A 25,297-nucleotide genomic window follows, 5' to 3' on the forward strand; every position below is an offset into this window, starting at 1 on the left:
CTATTTCTATAATATTTACACATAGCTTGACGAGTGAACATTAAGCAGAAACAAATACACACTTTTCCAGACATCTTTGCCTAAAACTAACATGTAATTCATTAACACTGAAGATTATACTTACGGCAAATCCAAAAGCTGATGCACTGTGTCTCATGAAGGATACAGCTAAAGGGGGAGAACAAAACAACAGAGAAGAAGAAGAGAGAAAGATGTATTTATATATAAGCTGTATTTATATATTACATTACAAATAATACACAGTACAGAATTTACAGCGCTGACCAATGTAAAGCAGCTTCTGATGGATATTTCTGAACTACAGTCACTATCATTCTGAACATTAAATAAAAAAATAACACAGTATCACCATTGTTTTTTTGAAAATGGTACAATGAGAATACTAGGTATTAAGCACATAAATATCATCTGTATTATATAATATGTATTATTCTATTCTACACCACAGTATGGTTAAGGGAAAAGCAGTCACACAAAAAACAAACAATGGTAATAAAAAAAAATTGCAATATAATATAATGTAATGTAATGTAACATAAACCAAAAGCTGGGACAGGAAAGGTAGAAAAACATTATAAATGGAATAAAACATAATGTCTTTTGAACAGACAAAATCATAGATAAGTCAACAGAGGGCAACAGACAAACTGCTTTTGGAAAGTCTGGTGAGGGGATTGTTCCTTTTGTGAAACATCAGTGAGTTTCACACAGACAGGAAGTGCCTCCTGTACACGTTCAGCTCTGAGTCCAAACTAATGGCTCATTCAAAGCTCAGGTCTGTTGTACAATGCCAGCTATTGTTATCAGATGAAAGTGCAATTGTCAAATCCCATATTACATTTATCAGTAACAGAATCCACAGTCAACTCACCCCTCTATTTGCATCTATTAAAATGTGAATTGAAAAAGGCTGCCTACTGTTTTTTGACAAAGTTTTTTAGAGATGTGATCCATTTTATCAAGCGTGAGCTTCATTTGACAGGCTCTATTTGCTGCCTGCCTCTTGAGTGGAGAACTCTCACTGTTTATTGATCTCCAACTTTAAAGACAGACTCGACCACCACGTGTCATAGCAACAGAGGGCTTGTGCACTGCACAATGCACTGCCCTTGAAACAGAAGAACACCTATTGTTATGCATGGAAAACAAACAATGTTTTGTTTATTAAATCAAATGATAAAAACTACTGAGGATGTTCCCATAACTAATTTTGATGCAGTCAGTGCATTGTAATATATAATATCCAACAATGTCAGAGTGATGGCATTGTGGTCAGTACAAGTAATCAGTGGTGAGATCCAACCAGGTCCAAGTTTGGCCAAGATTGTGTTTCCATCACATTCTATCTCTTCAGCTTATCTCTCGGGCAATAAAAATGTGGCAAAAAAGCAAGAAAAAAAGCTACTTGCACAACGAAACAAGTACATCTAAAATTGAATTTCTGCATTTAGCAGATCAACAGTGGCCCAAAACTATGGCTGAGGGGTCATAATACTAGAATGAACATATGGATTACATGTTTAATAATTATATGTGCAGTATGATGGCTTTTCTGAACTTGCCAAAGTGAGCAGATTAAAAAATACAAGTCTATCTGAGAAAAAAAAAAATCCACATTCTTCCTATGCATATGAAATATTCCAGAAAAAAAAGAAAGAAAAAAACATGCACATAGGAATGAATGTGAGGATCAAAGATCCCAGTGGGTGTAGTTACAGCAGAGGAAACAGCCAGAGGAAGTAGGTCAAAATGAGTATGAACATCTCCAGTCCTGCATTACATCCGTATTAGTATTATCAAGAAAAATCATTTTTTTCTGCTGATGTACAGTAAATACATGGTTTTGAAATTACATGTTCCATAAGAACATATGGCTGTAGTGTTCAGGTGTCAGTATACTCTCATTTGTTTAGCATATGTTTTAAAGGCTCAGGTGGAAACTGGAGGTGGGAAGTGAAGGTTGGTCCAGATCTTTTGACAAACAGCAGGTTTAAAATGGGGAAATGTATGCATACTTCAAGTTTCCAAATCAGAACACAAAACGAAAACACTGTGGAAAAAGGGAATTTCACCTGAGGGCAAATGATTTCACCACACAGCTTTCACAACAAGCTCAAAATGGTTACACAGATTATCTGTTTTGACCATCAGAACATTGCTTGTTTTGAATGTAACTTCTGTGTGTTTGGCACTTTTTACATCTCTTCATGCATGTGAAATATTGCTGAAATTGTCTCTAACTTGGTTGTTTCTAAAGCCACCACATTATTTTTTTATTTTTTATGAATCGACTAATCCAATTAATAAAACTTGTCTGAATATGTTTAGTTGAACTCACTGAATCAGTGATCATGTTGCAACAGTTACAGAATTACAGTCTGTTGATCACACAAACCTAAAATGACTTTAATAGCTCCAGAATTATATGGACAACACTTGTATGATCATCTTATACTTGATGCACTATTTGAAGCTTCAAAGTCCCCATAAATGTACCCATTCATTAAATTAAAAAGGCAATTCGTCAAACTTTGTGTTCCACAGAAGAAAGCCACATTAGTTTCAATTAACATGAGAGTGAGTCCATGATGATTCTAATGATGAGGACTATTCATTTAATTACGGTAGACTGACAATTTTATATAATTCAAAAACATTAATCCTACACAGGTCAATAAACTATTAAAATATAATTTGATTTGCTAAAAAACAAATACATACTGATTTGAACTCAACAGAATGACAATTACATTTTAAATTCCTCTTTGTAATAAATGAGGAATGGTGGGAGAACCCCTCTCTGAGAGCTTCGGGCCGATAATGGCCACCGCTCCTGCTTTTCATCACACTAATATCCGTCTCACAGGAGCGGAGCTGACTGAGAATGTCGTCCTCCTGTAAGACTGTGTGTGCTATGAATTTCAAAGAAGGACAGAGACGTCAGTGAATTAAAAAGAAGAATTTGCTGCTTCCTGTTAATCAGATTTCGCTCTTTAAAAGCTTTGAACTGTCACAAATATAAAAATGCTGCAAAATGTTGTCTTTAATAATTCACAACCTCCAGTGCTGGGCTATTTGCCACATGCAGAGTGGAGTTTACTGCACTCCCAACCCTCAGTGCAGCTCACCAGCGCTGCCATTAAATTTGGGGAATTTAATTCAGAAAAACGGTGGAGATTAGGCTTCATGTGAAATATGATCATCATACAGTGCAAGACTTACAGGGGAGCTGAAGCCATATGCTCTGTGGGTAAGACTAACATTGGATAAAAAAGTTTAAATGTGCACCTTAAGGGTCTTACAGCTTTTTTAAAACTACAGGATAATTCACACAACCTGATTTCCAGAAACTTGTTCTCACCGCAAACAAACAAATAAATAGACCAACCACAGACTTCCACAGTCTTAGAAAGAAAGAAAAAAAATACTAAATGAAAAAAACACATTTGCATTATTATAATTCCAGAAGAAATAAGGCACTTTGCACATTCATAAAGTAAGCTGTTTTTCACACCATTATTGGACTTCAGTAGAATAGTTGTAATGCTAAGAACTTAGTCAAAGAACAAATGAACATATGGAATAGTGAAGCAGTATATCAGTGTCTTGACTGTTTTCTCAAATTAGTTTTTTCAGCTGTGTGCTGGTGGAAAAGTGTGACTTTAAAATTGATGTTTATCCACACAAGATTTTTTGAAAAAAATTTGCAAAAAGTGCAAGCATATTTGTTTGTGTTTTATAAGACTATAAAACAAACAAAACACTTTAGTTTACTTATAATACCAAATTTGAATTTTATATGGCACTTTTGATTTACTTTAAGTAATTAAATTATGTGAATAGATGGATGCATTTAAAGGACTTTGATGCCCTGTATAAAACAAGGGTTTAAAGGAGTATTAGATTATGACTATTAGATTAGATTATAAATGATTATTTTATAATGTGGAGATGCTATATAGACCTGTGACAACAAACAAAATAGAATCCTCCCAACATTTTTATTGGATGCATTTAAAGGAAAAAAATAATTTCATGCAATAGTACATTCCAAGGAAAATGCATGAATTCCATTATTTTAACAAGTTGGATATAAATCTCTTTTATGCCTAATACCAAGAAGGAATTCCATTTATTCCCTGAGTTATTCTCAGGTTCCAGGTATTCCCTCCTGTGGGACCAGCCACACGCCCGACCTGCCTCCTCAACCTCAGAATCTCTGTGGTACCGCATCCAGGTTCCAGAGACCTAATCTAGGTTGATTTATTGAGGTCACACTCACAGCACATGCAGCTCACGTCTGAGCTCGGCTTCCAGGAGCCCCTTGAGACCAGAGGCTCCAAGCCAATATGGCTGGTCGAACAGATTTGCTTGGCTGCTGTTTCGCTGTTAACAGAGAGAGGGCTGCACCTGCTTTCTGCTGCAGAACGCTATCAAATATATACTGATACAGGCTTCAGGACATGCTAGACTGACAATGCTTCTAAGGAAGTTTCATGGTTTGCATGCATGTTTCAAGGCATGTAAATATAATGTGGCGTGTGAGAAGAAGCATGTGACAGGATTGACATGCCCAAAGACACATCTGATCCCAGTCAGTGCTCACGTTTACATAAACACCCTACGGCGTTAGGCTGACTGAATAGCTGAATCAATTCTGCAGGACAGAAAATAAAAATTAATGTCGTTCAGTACATGCAATAAATGTAAATATATTTACATTTTAATTATTTAATACTTCACAACAGAAGCTTATGATTTTTATTGCATGAGGCTGAAATAAAATAAAAAAGACAAAGAAAGTTTAACCAGAAAATACCAGATTTGTTGGTATAATGACTTTGTATTACTCAGAGGTGTCTCTGGTGTATTTTAGAAGAGTTTATTAGACTGGGGCACAGTGGAAACTATAATAACTTAACTAGATAAATATTTAATCACCTTATAAATATATTTCAAGATAAACGATTTATTATTAAAAAGGATAACATGTTTCGACTATGGTGAATTGTAGGAGTTTTTATGAATCTAACAATCAGTTATGCTTAAAGTTAAAGTGTGTAAAATCTGAACCAAATAACGTCACCAAATAGAATAATGCAAAAATATTGAATGTTATCAAACGGATGTTCTGAACACTCCCCGTCTGCCACTGGACAAACAAACAGGTAGCCCCACCTCCAAACTCATGTCTTTGGTTGAGCCAATGTTGCTGTGTCGAGCCAAAGTCCCTTTCAAGGAAACTCTGTTCACTTTGCGGCCATATTTGCATTGCTTTTGGGGAATAATTTTGAGCATGCAAGACAAGGTCCTATAGTGGGGAAATCCTGAAATCTCAAAGACTGCTTGCCACACTCACATGTAAATAACATGACATGAACCACCCATAAACATTGTTTCTTATTCTCAAATAGTGTAAACAAAAAATAAATAAAATTAGGCTTATTTTTCAGGCTGGTCCTACCAAAGTGCATGTGAATTCCTAAGCACCCGTCTAAGGACAGGTATATGGCTTATATGGCAACTAGAGTTTCTAACAGCAGTTGCAGTGATGTACTTACATTACTAATTGACCATTGGCTCTTTTATTTAGAGACCGGGATTCATTTTGCCTTATTGCACTTTTTCCTATTGATATTTATATAATGCACCTTCCTGGTATTTCTAAAGTCTTTGGTCAAGCTGGACAGAATTTGCAGAGTAATGTTAAAAGTGCCACAGAAGCTACAGCGTTTACACTTTTCAAGCTGAATCATCCTACAAACTCTGGCTGCATATTAAAAACAGTACGCAAACATTAACATTTTTTAGCTTTAACATCATTTTCCCTCTGCATTACAGTTGCCTGCAGACTGAGGCACAGGTTGAAAGCTGACCTGTTGAGCTGACATGCTTTAGAAACACCTGCTCAGCGTGTGTATGTTTGCTGTACATGAACACATGTCTTGGCAACAGCTAACCAGAGCAGCAGCTGTACTGTCCATATTTTAACATGAACAGCACAGGAGTTCAGATGAAACAGACTGTATTGCCCTAGTGTTAAATATGGTGTCCATTCATGCATTCCTAGATGGCATATCCAGTTATATTTAACCAAAAAAAAAATTTCCAGTGCAAAAGAACTTATTTTTTTTCACAGTCTACTAAAATGCTCTTAACTAAAAATTTTCTTGAACTTGGCCTTTTTCCAGCTGTATACAATTTATATGCAGCTTTACTCAGAAATAGCATCATTCAACCTCAATCCAGGCTTTCTTAACTGTAATAGCCAGAGGGAGTTCAGGACCATGGACAGCAGCAGCACACTAGGTGATAAACAGCTATTCTCTAAACTTATATGTAAACAGCATTAGCATATTTTTTGAGGGCTTACATTGGAGCATTATGAATATCAGTTGTTGCTGTTGCACAATAACTCTGAACTTAGAAAAAGCCCCATAAGAGCAGGCATGAGAAATTAATTTAAAACCTAATATATTATCCATATTTAACAAATGGACACCCACACTCTGCATTCCATCAACAAACACCTTAACGCACTACTAGAGACTTGAAGGAGGGAAGGAAATAGCAATTTTTGTAAGAAAGATCAAAAAAAAAAAAAAACATTCGGAAAAAATGAAAATTCAATAATTACATATATTTCAGAATGAAATGCAGAAAGAAAGAAAGAAAAAAAGGACAAGCGTGCAAAGTATTGCAATGTTTATAAAGAAGCTCAGAAGACAAATTATATTTTCATAAACAAGACTGAAAGAAGTGAGTATTGCTAATTTTATAAAGAAACTCAGTAGACAAATCATATTATTTCAGACTGACAGATAGACACACAGACAGGTAGATAGAAAGAAAAACTGCAGAGTTTCAGAGTGACTGATGATGTGTCCCATAAACACCAGCAGGACACTGGTTCCATTATTAGAGAACAATTTTGTGATGTCGGTCCTGTCTAAATGGACTGGAAGGAGAACTCAATACCGACACTTAATGTGTTTAGACAGGTTCCTAATGGAGAAGAACGGCAGACGTCAGCAAAGCTCTGCTCAGGTTACAGTGCCAGTAAAATACATGCAACCCATTTAGCCAAACCTTCTTGATGCTTCAAGCAGGTCATGGAGAGGAAGCCAAAAACATTATATACTCAGCTAACAACACGGGGATGAAAAAAAGAACAAAACAATAAATTATCATCATCTTATGACAACATGGTCAAAATAGCCTCAGGCAGCACAGCACATTGATAAGGTGAGAGAAGAACATTCAGTAAGTGCAGAAAATGAGGAGCGACTTTAGGTGAAATGTGTTTCCACACTGAAAATGTCACCAACCACGGTCTTTTAAAGGTGATGTCACATCTCAGTGATGATTCACAAGTGAAAAAGTGTCAGATAATTTTAGAGAACTGAAGAAACCAACAGGGATAAAATCAGCTGAAGTACTCATCGCAGTGTATCTGAACTGAAAATGTTCTCCTAAATGCTTGGTTGAACTTGATATAAGATGCCCGTCTTCAGGAAAGGAATAAAGACAGACAGCTGGGAATAAAGTTCAACCGCAGTGAATAAATCTTCTGTCTTTTGGCACTTGTGTGTGTGGATATAATCCATTATACTGAGAAACGTATAGCTATAGCGCATGTCAGCATGAGGCTGATGAAGACAGTCCCAGTGTAAAGATACTGAACTCAAGTGGGCGATATTATATTACACGCACACACTTTTTCATAACCATTAATTAATACTCACTATATTGGTGAGTGGATCTGGAGAACTTGGCCTCAGTTTGCTTAATGTCAGTTCAATTAAACAATGCTAAATTTGGATCTGATGTTGCCTGGAATCCCATTTGAAATGTAACATTAACGTAATGATATATTTAATATGATCTATTATCTGTGTAAGTAATAAAACTGAACTGAAGATGCTGATGAGGTTGAAAAGCACGGCGACTGCTGCAGTGATGAAGCACCACATGTTAGTTCAGTTCACTAAAAAGTCTGAAATGACAGGCTAATGACTCATCACTATCGCTTCTCACTTTCAGTATTATTTTGGTAGCAAGCAACATGGGTGCACATTGGAAAGCCTGAATTAAAATAGAAGTCTCAAGGATCTAGTTATTATGCCACATATCATGATTTGAAAACTGGAATACTGATTTCCCATGAGTGCCACATTCCAAAAGTGTTGTCTCATTTTGGACTATGAATCCAGTTCTTTATGTAAAATCATTAAAAACTCAGTTGCACACCCAACTACACACATTCATACCCCATGATCAGGAATGATAAATTGATGTGAGTGTACTTTAATTCAGGTACTTTAATTCTGAATTTCCTCCCTGCCTGCCTCTTAAATGAGTCATTTATACAAATAATAAAATAAAATAATTAAAAATATATATTTATTTACAAGAATAGCTCAACCTGTTGAAATGTATCCAATGGAAACTAAAATAGATTTTTAAAGAATTTTTAGAAGATTTGAAATATAGCATATGAATTGTATAAAATACTTTTATGACACTACCGTCTATTTGTGATGATTTTTTAAAAATCCTTTTATAGTTTCACCTTAAGGAACAATGCTTTAAAAATCACAATACAATTTCACAATACTAAATAAATAACCCGTTGTTTTTTTTTTTTTTTTTTTTGTACAGCCAATGTGATGTGTGAATATAGTGAATGTAGGCACTGCGGTATGAGGAAGGTGACACTGAAGGAACAAAAGAGATCATTTGCATAAAAGGCAATTGTTCTCTGAGCACGTCTGGCATTTAGCTAGTGTAAAAATGACGATTTCATTTGTGCAGTGCTGTTGCACTTCACCTGAAACTAAATGCAAAATACTAATGTTGCTATACCATTACTAAACCCTACAAGCTGTTTAAAACACAAAGCATGTATCACATCACCAGCTGAATTATAACAGTACTGACCCTTCATTAAGCTCTTTCCACCTTAAGTTATTCTGCTAGCTCTGTCGAGCTTTCCGACAAACATACATTCTGCTGTCTGCATTGTTGAACTCAGGAATAAATGGATAAGTATTTAATAACCATGCCTGCTAATCATGAAAGTAAATGGTATAACAGAATAATAAGAATAATAACAGGACAATAGAATAAGTCCTAAAAATACAGTGCAAATGAAAATCCTTATTTCCCACACTGACCTAACTGACTGAAAAGCTTCACAGATACAGATCCGTTTCTCAGTACAAATACTGGATTGACTTAAAAGTCATTGTAAAGTACTGCAAGGCACATTGAAGTTATTTACACTACCATTCAAAAGATTGGACTGAGTAAGATTTTTATAAAATAAATTAATAATAAAATAAGATAATAAAACAAATTATATATTATTATTCAGCACGGAAGCCATTTGATAATAAGTGACAGTGACAACTTTTTTATAGTTCAAATAAATGCTGTTCTTTCAAGCTTTATTTTTCGAAGAATATAGGAATATTAAGCAGGCCAACTGTTTTCAACGTTGATAATTATTTAAATAATTATTTTTTATTTGATTTAAAATTGTAAGAATATTTTGACAATATTACTGTTTTATTATATTTTTGATCAAATAAATGCCTTGGTAAAAATAAAAAAATAAAAGAACCAAAACTGAACAAGAAAACATTCTACTCTGTGACCATATATTTTTGGGCTTACAATAATATTCTGAGTCATGCATCAGATATTTGCAAAGTAGTTCAGGCGACTAAAATCGAATTTTCTTAACCAGAATGTCAATATCTCTAACATCAACAACTAGAAATATTTAATCTTCTTAAAATCATATACAATCAAAACACTCAGTGAAATGAGAAGGAAATCTATAGCCAGTGCAAGAAAACCACATCTACCAGAAGCATTGGTATCTGACAGGTCCTTATTGTGAAATCACTGCCGGACAGAGATATCTAACCACTACTCATGACAATGACTGATGAAAGCAGAAATAAAACATCAAGCTCTTTTGCTGATCGGTGCATTACATTGTAAAATTTAATAAAGTAAGTAAATTTTGCTCATAACATCCATCTTATGCAAAGTTACCTGGCCATATTGATAGCACAAATGTGTCTTTGACAACATAAATCGTTTTCACAGCATCTGATTATGCAGTGTCTGACTGAAGAAACTGCGCAAAAATTACATTTCATCTGTAACTGCCAAAAATGCATTATTTAGCATTAATAATCCTTTATGTCAAATATACAGGCAAGTAAAGGATTGCACACATATCACATGTTAAAGGCTTGTTATCAATGAATTTTCATGCTAGTCTATTCAGCTGAACTACTGAACAAGACTGGAGTAGAGAATACAATTTCCTAATGAGAAACATCTTATATATTCCACCAAATCTAAAATAAGTACAAAGCAAGAATTCAATCTTCACACAAATACTGCCCTAGATAAGAGTTTTTCAGCTCTCTTTAGAAATATATGAGAACAAATGAGACACTTAGGAGAACACGGGGCTTTATGCTGCTGTAGATGTGTGTAACATAAAGGATCAAATAAATCAGTCATGAAAAAAACTGTAATAAAGGAATTGTTTCAATTAGTGTTATTTCAAATTATTTGAGAGAACAAAATATCTTATTTAATCCTTTCCTTAAAAAAAGATGAAAATCACTGAGATTTTGCCATAACTTACTGAAAAGCATGTTTCAGTAAAGAGAAGTTTACTTAAAAGAGGTAAAAATATCCAATTCAAGACAAATATCTTTCTTGTACGTCAGATCTGGTCAATGAATGGTCTATCCAAATCACAAAAAAATCAGTTCTCAAGGTCATTTCACTGATTCAATGATCAACAACATACCTCAATGTGGTTATCACTGAATAACAACTTTGAAACTACACTCTGTTCATCACACAAAGCTATCGTTTAGTTTAGGATGACTCTGAATATATAAGACGGACCACATTTATGATACTGTTATGGTGCTTGTTCGTAATTTTTTGAAGCGTGAAAGCTCCAGTGCTCATATCAGGTCAAATTCTTTTGTGTTCCATGGGAGAAAATCATAGAAGTTTGATAAGACATGAGAGTGACATGATGACAGAATTTTCATTTTTCAAATCTCTGAGCTTTCCAAATACGATGCATTGCCTAAACATATTTTTTTTATCATATATTTTCCTATGAGTTTCAGTGAGAATGTTTCCAGATCCAGCATATCATATGATTTCTCAACAAACTCTTGCATGAAATATCTGAAAAAAAGAAAGAAATAATTTGAAGTATTCCGAACCACAGAAACAAAGCTGGTTGTTCATCTGCTCAAGATCCAAAGACGGTCACAAGCCTGCACCGCTGGCATCACGAGAATCATGATGTCTGTTCGGTGAAGAACGATTCTTTCCAGTGTAAGTGTGACTGAACAATATAAGAGCGACAGTGTAGTGACTGCTGCATCATTACATATTACAAAACACAGAGGACACACTACACATTCTGTTTCAGCATGAGACATTCAGACTGCTCGTGGACAGCTGTGCCATGGGCTTTACATAAATTAAGGGTATGAAGGCAGAGAATATCAACTGGTACAAACTCACAAAAAGTCACAGTCACTGTTGAATTTAAAGCAGCTTTTGCAAAGTTCACAGTCATTGATAACACAGTGAGTATTGTCATGTGAAATGTCTGACAACCATACACGTTATTACTAAAGACAACTCGTGATAAACACACTGTCTACTTCGTATGCCAACTTCCTTTTTCCTGTTAGTCATCCTGTTATGACATAAAGATTAAAAATAGACAGGGATGATAAAATGACAACGCATGTTTAAGTATGGTTTCATGTGTGTGTTTTTGAGAGGTAGAGGGGATAAATATAAAAACTTAAAGCTACAGTCCCTCTGGGATGAGAAATTGCTCTTTGCCTTCATTACAGGGCCATGGTATACATCTTCATTTCTCTCAGCTTACACTCTCAAACAATTCCTTCTCAATTCAATCTTACCTGCTCTTTTTACAAGACATATGGTTTTATACCAAAGCAGCTTTACAAAGAATAATGGCTTGCAACCTTTAATGATTGAGACAAAGGCAAAAATTAAGATGATTAGATAGAATGAGCAAGAAACCTTGGCAGGAACTAAGACTCAGCTGGGGGGTCATCGTCATCTGGCGAGCAAAAACTGAAACTTCCTGTAAACCCTTTTCATTTACTCCTTTGCTTTATCTTTGTGCATGTGCAAAAAGGAATTATCTTCAAATTCTATACTGTTTCAATATGATATATTGAAACCACATTTATTTTTTGTCCTAGGGTTAGGGTTATCTCTAAATCAAGAGTGTGAAGACATAAAAAGCATAAAAAAACAGGGTTGCTTGTAAGTTCTGAGATCAACTGTATAGATGACAGTGAGCTTTGATATTTTAAATGAGCATCTGCTGCACAAATGCTACACCCCCTTTAAAATGAGCAACATTCCTTATCTGCATTTTTCCTCAGTCTCATGAGGAGTTAAGAGGCTAAAGTCAAGAATGTTTTAATGCCAAGGATCCCACTGAGAATGTCACCCTCCTATGTTTTAAAGGCAGCTATATATCTATAAGGCATGTGAAAAATAGTGTGCAAGATATTATCATTAAAACATTCATTAATAATGATATAATATTAATATATTGCCATAATTGAAATAATTATAATTGAATTTTCATTATAATTATTATTATTGAATTATTGAACATATTTACTAAAAAGATACATACTAAAAGACCTGTCTGTGAGTTTTTGCCCCTGTGACCCAGTTTCTGTGTCCGTGGTTTGTTAATTTAATTCCTGGTCTGTTTCTTTCCCATGTGTTCCATGTCCCTGTTAATTTAGTCATTCCATACACCTGTGTTTCTCACATTATTGTGCCTGTATAAGTCCATGTCCTTTCTGTTCAGTTTTGTTGGGTCTACCAGTTACATATGTGTGTCTTCCTAAAAATAACAAATGTAACTGTGTCTCTAATATTTTCTAATATATACATATATATAAATATAAATATATATAACTGCTATGGAAGCAAAAACCTATGCTCCATGAAAACTTTATCATTAAATTTTTTCTTCTAACTAACATTATTAATATAATGGAATAAAGGTTTCCTGTATCAAAACTACCTCAACCACTATTAAAACCCAAAATATTTAAAAACTACAACTCTGTAGTGCAAACTATTCTGACAGCCTACACTTGACCACATTGGCCAGTTCTAGCCTAAACTTGAATTTACCGAAAGTCTTAACTAGTCTAAACTAGCTGCCCATCCTGAAGGATGGCTGTTGAAGCTAGCCAGGGCTTTGACTAAGACAGCATAAGGTCTGGTCCACGCTGCAGCTTATTTAAGCCAACAACGGCCCAGTTAGATAGGAAAAGATTTAACTGAAATGTAATGTGCCATTTAGGGATCATTTAATTTATCTTAACTTCTATATAGCAAAGTAATAGAATGAAATGTAACTGTGAGGAATTACTGCAAACGGTTGTTCAGAAAATGTGTAATCAGAGTAATCATAATTCAGTCAGCCAATCAGACTGAACCTTGCCAGACTGAGAAAGTAGTATTTTCCACTTTTGTGTGTAATAAGCACCAGACAGTCAGTGAACAGACTGTGGGCGGTCTGTGGGTGATTAAGACGACTTCTAACCTAAACCAACTGAACATCCAGAAGGCTGCCTGCCTGTCACAGCCAGGAAAAGCATCACCGTGAACTTACTGAAGCCTGCCACAGCCAGGATGAGCGTCACCACAATGGAGATCCATGACACCCACAAAGCTTTCTTCCTGTAACTCTGAGCTTCATGAGGCTTCAGGCGCATGCTGCTCTCCAAGAGGCCTGTCAAAAGAGTAAATAAAACACTGGTCAAAGGCCATACAATTAAATCAAGTGCACTAGGAGAACAGACAACAAGAGCTGATTATTTACTCACTGGACCATGACAGGCATTGAGCCTGAGGTGGGTAGCAATGTTAAAGAGCTTTATGTCAGACACAAAGATGAGCAGAAATGAATCTACACTGTCAGAGGGGCATTGACGTGTTTAATTAGCAGAGCAAAATGGTTTCAACAAGATTTAGGTGCCACTAATAAATTATGTGTATCATGTATTGAGTCACAAAGGATATGACTTTAAAAGCTGTTAGCTAGCAGCCCTAGGAGATATTTAGCTATTGGAAAATCCACCTCAGAGTGAAATAAAAGAGTAAATTAAACATATTAAAATGTATTTGTGACTTTATATATCACAATAAATTTATATCTTGCCGTTTGACTTTCCACACAATGTACAGTATCATTCAAAAGTTTGTTTTTGTTTTTGACATAAGTATTTTATGCTCACAAAGGTGTTCATTTGATCAAAAATACACAAAAAGACTAATATCACAAAATATACTACAATTTAAGATAAGATTTGGTTGGCTGCAGTTCTAAATATGGTTTGCTTTGAAATTAATTTTATTCCTGCGAATGCAAAGCTGAATTTTCAGCATCATTCCTTAAAGAACAGCCTTTATTCAAAACAGAAAACCTTTTGTAATATTATAAATGTTTTTACTGTCACTTTTGATCAATTTAACGCATCTTTGCTGAGTAAATTTTAAAAAATCTAACTGACCCCAACTTTTTTAAACCATATAATATTTCACTCTGAGGTAGAAACATCCTTGACAGAGGAGACTATGTGGGTGTCCCTCAACAGAGTCTTTATCAAGGCATTATTAGAGATAAATTCTACACCACAGGTCACAAATTAAATCCGCAAGTGTAATTATGAACAAGACTAGATGAACAGAATCAGCAGAACCTGTTGAGTGTCTATTGTGTAGCATCCAAGCAATGTTCATATTGTGCTGTGTTTGCCAAAGACGTGAAATTCAAATATGCCTCTGTCATCTGTTTAAAATGAATGGCAGCTATGTCATGGTGACAGTGGGTGGCTGTGTATATCTTCCCCCACGCTCATCAAACTGATCTGTCGGCCTGTGGAAGTCACATGCTGAGGGTTATAATGAGCACAGAGTCAACAGGTGGTCAGTCAGTGTGATTGCAAGAGCTGAAAACAGAGCTGGGGAATGTGGCCACTCACATGATTCATTTCATCGGTCAAGATCGTGAGCATGATTTGCTATCACACAAATGTAACCCATAAGTTCCAAACTATTTCATTTCTGAACAAAAGCACACTCCAGTCAAGCTGAACTTTATTCATCCAGATCTGTTACAAAAACCTTAACACACAGTGAGTTTGCTCAGTTTGTACTAACCCTAACCCTAACCCTAACTTTACCATGCAAACTCTAGACTACAGGCACATAAAATGAGCCGAAACTCAACATAAATGTCTTGCCCCCACTCCGTCTGTCTGCTAATCATGTGGAAGCAGGACATCCACATGACCCAGCATTTCTTCCATGCTTAATAGGGTTTGCATGAAAGCGAGGGAAACATTCCTCTTAATGGCTTAAAGAACATCGGCTAAAAGATTTGCCTTTTCTTTAACTTGTAGGAAAAGCTGTAAGTGGAATTAAGCCACTTTGGCATTAATGATGTAACTTAGAAATACAGGATATTTTTCTCTTTAAAACATATGCATTATTTGGGACAAGGCAGCTGCATGTCCAAATTAAATTAATAAATATATAAAAATGCTTTATTTTGTTTAATAATCAACTGCAACTACCCTTTTGTACCACAAAAAATCTTTTTTTTTTTTTTTTTAAGTCAAAGACAGCAGTGCCAATTGGCCATGGCAGCCTGAAGTTTATACTTGCTTTATGTGCCAAGAATTTACTGAAGGCAATAAATGCCAGTTTTATTCTAAACTATCTGTCCATTCTTTTGGCTGACACTGCTGGTAACTGCAATTCTTTTAAAATTACTAACCACAGACTGTATTATATTATGTGCCAGTTAGGGTGGGGTTTATCTGAAGTACATTATACCAAAATAGTAGACTATCATGAATTTTCAAAATACATAAATAATCCAAGCACTCAGAATGTAAACAACAGACTGCTATTTTTAACTAAAACTCCTGTTTCTGCTACATCGTTAATTTGTGTTTATTCTCATTCTAATGCCCCCACAATTTCACCAGTGGAGAACTGAAGGGTCTTATGAATTATTCAGCGGCTCAAACTGATTGCACAAGAGGGTGCTACATCATACAGCCACACTCAGATCCAGCAGGTGCAGAGAATGCTGCTTCTAGAGCAGAAGTTCTGATATGAGATCAGATGCTCCTCTAAACAGCTCACCTGGAGGTGCGAGTCAGATTCAGTTTGAGTACTAGCAGACACAAAGTTTCTAGTCTTTTACAGTGGGGGCATAACCATCATGGCCAGATTGTAAACTATAACATCTGTTCCCTCCAAATGGTAAGAGTCTTGTTTTGCAATCATGTACAGGTTAATAAGAGCTTATGAATGTCTAAGTCGACTGCAACTGAAAAAGATTGTCCAATAATTGTCACATATTTAATTAAAACACACAGACTCACACACACACGTTTGTTTTTGTGAAAAGTGGGGATATCCCATAGTCGTAATGGTTTTTATAATGTAGAAACTGTATATTCTATCGCCCTTCACCAACCCTACAGCTAACCCTAACCCTCACAGGAAACTTAGTGCATTTTTACTTTCTCAAAAAAACTCATTCTTTATGGTTTATAAGTGTTTTGAAAAATGTCATACCCATGTCATTATACAAAGTTGTGTTCTGATATGTCACAAAAACACACACACACACACACACAGACACACACACTATTCCAATGGTAATAGACTGGAGAAAATCGCTCCGAATACACACATGCAGAGTCAGACTGCTGACAGCAATGTTGACTTTATATAGTAACAATGTTAATGATAATAACATATAAACAATATGTGATACCATCGCAGAATCACAAAACAATCTTTTTTTCTTCTTTTTTCTTCTTTTTTTTCAAACATGAAACACCGCTCTGTGGTGAAGCAGAATCAATGCGACATACAGAGAGCGACGTGACGAAACTGAAATGAAACAAATGAAGCTGCTCCATTGAAACAAAATATTTGATATAATAAACAATGTCCATCTATTCATCTAAAATCTAAATGTATTTTGTTAAATTATACTCCTAAAAATGTGCAACTCAAGAAAGGCTGTTTAGTCTCTGGTCTGTTTCTTAACTTAAACTGTGTGTTTTGTGCTCACCTGAATTATTAATAGCTTCTAGAGCGCCTGCGTGCGCCACTGAACTGCAACCTTCTCCTGCATTTTAGTCTTATTCACAACATACCCCAAATAAATTACTTTGAAGAAGTACATTGTGTTTTAAGTGCATTTCAGAAACAACTATAGGAAAAGTACAGCTAGATCTGTTGTATGTTAAAGAGATGAGGTGTGTTTACCTTGGCCCTCAACGCTATCTGTGATTTTCATCTCCTGGTCCCGGTCCACATCGAAAGGATCGTCCTGGCTCCCTCTTTTGGGTAGGTTCGGATCCTGGGCAACGGCGCATTGTCCGTTTCGTACAGCCGACGGGTCCACAATAGTCGGATTGGGAACAGGGCACGGATCAGAAGTGGTACTGTCTGTCATGTTTGTTTGCTTTCTTCTTTTCTGAAATCAAATGAAGCACTCAATATATGATATCTCCCGTCGAACCGCGACGCGCAGCCATCCAGTGGCAGCATTAAGGGTAGCGGAGCAGAGATGCGGAGATAAACGCAATCTGCCCAGCATCAGCAACGGACCCCCACCCAACTCCACCCTCCCACCGAGAACAACTCCAATCCGAGCGCAAGAACTGCAGCCAACCAAACTGTAATTTGACATGGGGATGAGTCGATAGTGTCGCTTTCTAGTTTCAACATATCTTGACTTTTGCACATCATCTGATCTTAGGCGATAAAGCACAGTGCTGCCTTAAGAAACGATCTTGTCAGGTGTCAAAGTCATTTCACAAATAGCTGTCCTTCAGTCAGATGACAAATTTAACCCAAAATGGGTTTGGTCACATATATGAGTTAACCAAAAAAAAAGCTGCTTGGTTTTGAAAGTGGTTTCTGTGTGAAGGGTGATATCTCTAAACTACTGATAATGGAAAGGGGCCTTTTTTTTGCCCAAAATTTAAATTTCATTAAAGTGGTCGCGCTTATTGGCTATTGATTCAACTTCCAAAACAATCAAATATAACGAATTAAGCCACATCCCCTGCTCAAACATTTCTGAAATCTTTTTGGCTCATGATCCAGTCCGGGGTTTCCATTTCCTCACTAGATAAAGAAACCCGCTTCGAGTGATCATCAGCATGGTTCGAGAGATTTTTGGCGTTCCATCATCGCACATAACATAACTTTTGTTAACTCTACAAGTAAACCCACTCCACCAGCGTATTACTTCATTCTATCTAGAGCTAAAGCAAACTGAAATTCACAAACAGAATTGGATGCGCGCAGGTTTATCTACGCATAGCCTACGAGGGTCGGTCTTACGAAAATTTTAGATTTTATTATTTTTTTGACTAAGAATTGAACCAGCCCAATTAATGATGCCCCTTATGCTCTCTCTCTTTCTCTCTCTCTCTCTCTCTCTCTCTCTCAAACGAAAAAAGATGTGCATAGACTAAATAAAATTTAATTAAGCCGTTTTCTTAAAAGTAACATTTTTCTGTTACGTTAACTGATTTATCTCTATTTATAGTTTACATATTTTAAGATTCCCGCCTGTAGCGTCTGGCGCCCTGCCTGCAGCAACCGCTAGAGGACACTGTTGTGCAGGATGTGAAGTAAATAGAGGCGATCAAGGCAGATATTTCCTGAATTCGTTGAAACACCCGTCAAAATATTTATTACCAGCAGCGGTCTCTTCTTGTACATTTTTAAACCTTATTTTTGCGTTTATTCTTTTTTTTTACCAATGGTTTTAACCAAAAGTCTTCCATTGCATAAGTTACAAATACGTACTTTTGTTCAGTCAATTCATAAAAATGTATACGAATTCATGCAGACTAGTCACAAAAAAAAAACTAGTACTGCTTGGTGTGCCTCTTCTCAGGGGGTTTTCATTGGGCCATTTCAAAAGACAGGACGGGGTTGGAATGTTTGTTTTCTGTTTCACACACTGCTGAACATTAACAACTGCAGGAGGGGTGAACATTACATTAACAAGTCTGTCAAATCTTCAGGGCAACTATTTGAGCTCTTAATGTCAGCAGCATGAAGATTGATATTCATAATCATATTTTACCAAAAGAATGGCCCGACCTGAAACAGGTAGGTTGCTTAAGATATGAACGTTTTCTTTAAATAATGTGTCATCATAGGTAACCCAAGATTACCTGGTTTATATTTGTCAGCATTTTTACATTGTTTCACTTGGACATTGCCTTGCTGATATAAACAGGCTAGGAAATTGGATTTTGATGTATTTCGGTCAGCTGTACATTTGTACTCTTTTCCCCAGCATTTAATATACAGAAAATGTCTAAATATAAAGAAAAATCTGCATGTCCGGTTTTAGATTATCAGATGTAGATGTTAACGGCTAAACCAAAAATGGTCTTTTCAGTGCTAAAAGTGTTCAACAAGACACTATAGCTACTTCAGGTTAACTCTTAAAATGTGTACATCTGTTAAACATTAATGAAAGGGTTTGATCACCAACCCTGACCTTTATTGCTTGCTTATCTGAGCGAGCTGAGGAAGACTCTATCAATCATTTCTCGTGTCTCAGCATGCAAATAAAATAAGTTTATTTAACATTAAAGTATATAAATTTATTTATTTATATTGCCGTAGTAAAAGTGTAATGTTATAATGTAAAATGACATCTTAAAATTCACCTTAGCGTTCTCTTCATGTTTCACAGAGATATGGATATGGTGGATTCATTCAGCTCCACCATCACTGCAAAGTAAGTTTAACAATCTAATACACCCTTTACACACCTGATCATTGCTCATGGAGAAAATCAGCTGAGTCTGCAATTTAGTGTGACGATGGTGGAAGAACACCAGCTGGGCGGAAAGGGTTCTGCATGCTTGGCATTAGATCTACAGTAGCTGGCATGATCTCTCTCAAGCTCTTCCAGAGAGAAAGTGTGAGTGTGTGAGAGTATGTTACGACCCCCATGAGGAATGAGCGGGCAGCAGAGACAGATCTGATCCTCCACTCAGAGCAGGAGGATGCTAAAGCACCTGCTAGCCTCTACCTGCAGTCCTTGAGAGTAATTGGATTGTTCTGTACTGCACTTTAGCTTGTGTCTCAGGTGGTTTCTGGTCTACTCAGATGCTCAGCTTATTCTGTTCTTTGGTGCAACAGGAAGAACTCTACAACAGAAACACTCAAACATACGAATAATGCACTGCTCATTAAAACATTTTGCTGTGAGTCCCTGTAGCAGCCCAGTTTTTTGCATTAATTCTTCGTCAGGCTCCACTGCTTTTCTATTCAAACCAAATGAGCAAGACTTCTAAGAAAGCACACATTCTTGAGAATATCGTCAGGATACTCAGGAGCGCTTGTGTGTGTGGAAAAAGAGGACAGCAGGCCTTCCCTACACTCCCTGTCTGAGCAGCTGTAGAGCTCCACATGGGGTTTAGCTTCAGTAAAATATCAGATTGAAATGTTCACCTTGAGCACAACGATAGGACTGCTGCATATATAAACACACCCACACAGACTTCAGCTGTGCCTAATACATAATTTACCTTATAATAAGTAAACAGGAAGATAGACTGAATGACTGCAATAAAGATAATTGTAACAAATATTTTCATCATAATTTACCACTCTGAAATTAAATTCGTATTCTCTGAACTGCAGATGAACATTGATTGCTGATGTAAAATGTGCTTGTCATGCTAAAAACTTTGCACCTCCTTTCGATCTAAGGTCCACTCACTCCATCGAGGAACTGTATTTATTTGACCTTGCTCTCCACTGCCACCAAGTGGTTGAAAACACAATTTGTCATGTGGCTGCATTTTTCATGTAAAAAACACAACAACAAAAAAACACCATGGGTTTGTGTGTACCAGGGTGAAGCTAAAATGATGAAGGATGGAAAATTGTTCAGAGTTATTCAGGAGAACTGCTGGGATGCGGAGGCTCGGATCCGGGATATGGACAAACATGGTAAAGACAGTACATCAGTAGCTATTTCTCAAGGAAAATGTTTTGTGGTTTTGTTTTCAGATAATCATTTATCTAATAAATAAACAAGTTTTACATTTAAAATTCTTATTTAAATTATTTGTATATTATCTGCAGACCAGTTCAATTTTATTTAATTGTTATATATTTATTACAGAGATTTGTTTTCATTTTTCAGGGGTGACAGTACAGGCTCTTTCCACTGTGCCTGTGATGTTCAGTTACTGGGTAAGGTGTAACATGAAAATTAAAATGAGAATTTAAGTGACACTCTCAGTCACTCTCAGAAATAAATGGGACAGTTTTTCATTGTGTTGGTCAAATGGTTCTAATATATACACTTTAGAGACCTTAAGGTATACTGGTACTGGTACCTTACGGTGCTATATATAGACACTCACCAGTTTTACCTCAATATTCTTTTTGATGTTCCACTGCATTTCTTAAGGCCAAACCCCATGACACTCTGGACCTGTGTGGGATATTGAATGATGATCTGGCTGCTACAGTGAAGCAATATCCAAAGCGTTTCGTTGGGCTGGGTACTCTGCCCATGCAGGCCCCTGATCTGGCAGTACAGGAGATGAGACGGTGTGTGAATCAGCTCAGATTCCCTGGAGTGCAAATTGGCTCTCATATAAACACATGGGACCTCAATGCTCCAGAGCTATATCCTGTTTATGCTGTAAGTCCATTTGTTTTTAGTAAACCATCCCACAGTCACACTAAAGTATTTGGTCTCTTTTTCAAGTAATCATTCAGCTTTGTGTTAGTTTGTAAGGCATTTTAAACCAGAAATATTATTATCAATATTTTGCCTCTTACTACAGGCCGCTGAGGAACTCAACTGCTCAATATTTGTGCATCCATGGGACATGCAAACAGATGGTAGAATGGCAAAATACTGGCTGCCCTGGTTAGTTGGTGGGTTTGACTGAATGTCTTGCATGTGATATCCAACAGCTTTATATATTTAATATCAGATTCTGATTAGTAAATTACACATCTGATTGCAATTTTTTTTATTAATATACACTTTTATGTCATGTTTTTAAATACTTTTGTGTTTTTGTGGAAAATTTGTATTGTACAGTATGTCATAATCTTTGTTTGGCTCCACTTTTTGACAGGTATGCCAGCAGAGACTACAATGGCAATTTGTTCCATGATTTTTGGAGGTGTTTTTGAAAGATTTCCCAAACTTAAGGTCTGCTTTGCTCATGGAGGTAAAAATATTCATATTATTTTTTAGATAATAAAGGTAGCATTTTTGTGGAGAGCAATACAACGTTAGAAATAACCTTGAAATATGATGATTTTTTTTTTTGAGAGATGTGGGATGATTTGTCTTGAGGGATTTGTCTTGAGGGATGTGGTATCACACTTTGGGTTCTAGGTGGTGCTTTCCCATACACTATCGGCAGAATTGAGCATGGCTTTAAAGTGAGACCTGATCTTTGTGCGATCGACAACCAGATCAACCCACGCAAATACTCAGGATCTTTCTATACCGATTCTCTAGTGCATGATCCACTTTCACTGAAGTTATTAATGGAAGTCATAGGAAAGGTAGTTATTTTAATTTGTATATCAACAGTATATATAATGAGCTACCTAATTGAACTCTAAGTGATGAAATAGCAAATCTAGATGTTTCATGTGCAGCAACTTTCTGTTCTGGTAATAAAAAGTGTGCAGCAATATATGTACAGTCTTGTTCAAAATAATAGCAGTACAATGTGACTAACCAGAATAATCAAGGTTTTTAGTATATTTTTTATTGCTACGTGGCAAACAAGTTACCAGTAGGTTCAGTAGATTGTCAGAAAACAAACAAGACCCAGCATTCATGATATGCACGCTCTTAAGGCTGTGCAATTGGGCAATTCGTTGAAAGGGGTGTGTTCAAAAAAATAGCAGTGTCTACCTTTGACTGTACAAACTCAAAACTATTTTGTACAAACATTTTTTTTTCTGGGATTTAGCAATCCTGTGAATCACTAAACTAATATTTAGTTGTATGACCACAGTTTTTTAAAACTGCTTGACATCTGTGTGGCATGGAGTCAACCAACTTGTGGCACCTCTCAGCTGTTATTCCACTCCATGGTTCTTTAACAACATTCCACAATTCATTCACATTTCTTGGTTTTGCTTCAGAAACAGCATTTTTGATATCACCCCACAAGTTCTCAATTGGATTAAGGTCTGGAGATTGGGCTGGCCACTCCATAACATTAATTTTGTTGGTTTGGAACCAAGACTTTGCCCGTTTACTAGTGTGTTTTGGGTCATTGTCTTGTTGAAACAACCATTTCAAGGGCATGTCCTCTTCAGCATAGGGCAACATGACCTCTTCAAGTATTTTAACATATGCAAACTGATCCATGATCCCTGGTATGCGATAAATAGGCCCAACACCATAGTAGGAGAAACATGCCCATTTCATGATGCTTGCACCTCCATGCTTCACTGTCTTCACTGTGTACTGTGGCTTGAATTCAGAGTTTGGGGGTCGTCTCACAAACTGCCTGTGGCCCTTGGACCCAAAAAGAACAATTTTACTCTCATCAGTCCACAAAATGTTCCTCCATTTCTCTTTAGGCCAGTTGATGTGTTCTTTGGCAAATTGTAACCTCTTCTGCACATGCCTTTTTTTTAACAGAGGGACTTTGCGGGGGATTCTTGAAAATAGATTAGCTTCACACAGACGTCTTCTAACTGTCACAGTACTTACAGGTAACTCCAGACTGTCTTTGATCATCCTGGAGGTGATCATTTGCTGAGCCTTTGCCATTCTGGTTATTCTTCTATCCATTTTGATGGTTGTCTTCAGTTTTCTTCCACGTCTCTCTGGTTTTGCTCTCCATTTTAAGGCATTGGAGATCATTTTAGCTGAACAGCCTATCATTTTTTGCACCTCTTTATAGGTTTTCCCCTCTCTAATCAACTTTTTAATCAAAGTACGCTGTTCTTCTGAACAATGTCTTGAACGACCCATTTTCCTCAGCTTTCAAATGCATGTTCAACAAGTGTTGGCTTCATCCTTAAATAGGGGCCACCTGATTCACACCTGTTTCTTCACAAAATTGATGACCTCAGTGATTGAATGCCACACTGCTATTTTTTTGAACACACCCCTTTCAACTAATTCAACTAATTGCCCAATTGCACAGCCTTAAGAGCGTGCATATCATGAATGCTGGGTCTCATTTGTTTTCTGAGAATCTACTGAACCTACTGGTAACTTGTTTGCCACGTAGCAATAAAAAAATATACGAAAAACCTTGATTATTCTGGTTAGTCACATTGTACTGCTATTATTTTGAACAAGACTGTAAATACATCTCTGAGAATTTTCAAATATTTTTGGTATTGTGATTTTTGCAGGATAAAGTGATGCTAGGCACAGATTACCCATTTCCACTGGGGGAACTGGAGCCAGGTGCACTGATTGAATCCATGGATGAGTTTGATAGTTTGCTAAAGGTAAGATCTATCTATCTGAACACAGGTTTTATTTTAAACATCAAATTGCAAATACACTGTGCTTGTCACTTTACAGCTTATCATTATTTTACCCTTTTGTTTAGGATAAACTGCTTGCTGGGAATGCTCTGGAATTTTTAGGACTGTCAAGAAAACAGTTTGAGTGACTGATCCCTCAGTGTGTCACAAGTTATCAGAGAACTGGATCATGAGAACTAAACCTTACTTGATTTGTACTTTTTATTATTATTATTGATTTATATTCAATTAAGGATGACACCCTTCTGTCTATTTTTATTTTATTTTCAGATTCTAATTTTGAATCTTGTGTTAGACAATCAGATCTACAGTTCTCTAAAAAATGTTTTCTTTCCCATTAAAAAAAGAAAAGGTTTGTTAAATGGTTACAAATAATTGTTTAAAATAATTATTTTAAATTATAATTATGGCATTAAGTTAATTTGTTAAACCACAAATAATATGCTATATTTTATTCATACACCTACAAATAAACATCTGCCAGGTGATACAAAAATATGATGTTTGCTTTTAATAATTAACTCAAAAGGATTTCAATAAAACATTAAAGTATTACTCAAAGCAACTGGTATTTGTA

The 25,297-nt window shown here is 36.1% G+C and overlaps 2 protein-coding genes across 2 annotated transcripts in view; one reads left to right on the plus strand and one right to left on the minus strand.

Annotated features, from left to right (window-relative positions):
• LOC113053322 (transmembrane protein 163-like) overlaps positions 1 to 17,827 on the minus strand; it is a 31,478-nt gene extending 13,651 nt beyond the window's left edge. Inside the window, exons 1-3 of the mRNA XM_026218244.1 lie at positions 17,446 to 17,827; positions 13,763 to 13,882; positions 125 to 168 (exon numbers count right to left, since the gene is read on the minus strand). Coding sequence (XP_026074029.1) covers positions 125 to 168; positions 13,763 to 13,882; positions 17,446 to 17,635 — 354 coding nt within the window. The 5' untranslated portion in view covers positions 17,636 to 17,827. The remainder of the gene's footprint in view (positions 1 to 124; positions 169 to 13,762; positions 13,883 to 17,445) is intronic.
• Positions 17,828 to 19,126: 1,299 nt separating this feature from the next.
• Positions 19,127 to 25,216, plus strand: acmsd (aminocarboxymuconate semialdehyde decarboxylase). The gene is made up of 10 exons (XM_026218247.1): positions 19,127 to 19,311; positions 19,907 to 19,951; positions 21,078 to 21,174; positions 21,371 to 21,420; positions 21,641 to 21,877; positions 22,023 to 22,116; positions 22,323 to 22,418; positions 22,589 to 22,761; positions 24,583 to 24,681; positions 24,786 to 25,216. The coding sequence occupies exons 1-10, from the start codon at positions 19,255 to 19,257 to the stop codon at positions 24,846 to 24,848; spliced, it is 1,011 nt and encodes a 336-aa protein (XP_026074032.1). The 5' UTR covers positions 19,127 to 19,254; the 3' UTR covers positions 24,849 to 25,216.
• Positions 25,217 to 25,297: the final 81 nt, after the last annotated feature.

Source organism: Carassius auratus, chromosome 34 (assembly GCF_003368295.1).
Source record: "Carassius auratus strain Wakin chromosome 34, ASM336829v1, whole genome shotgun sequence".
Taxonomy (NCBI): Eukaryota; Metazoa; Chordata; class Actinopteri; order Cypriniformes; family Cyprinidae; genus Carassius; species Carassius auratus.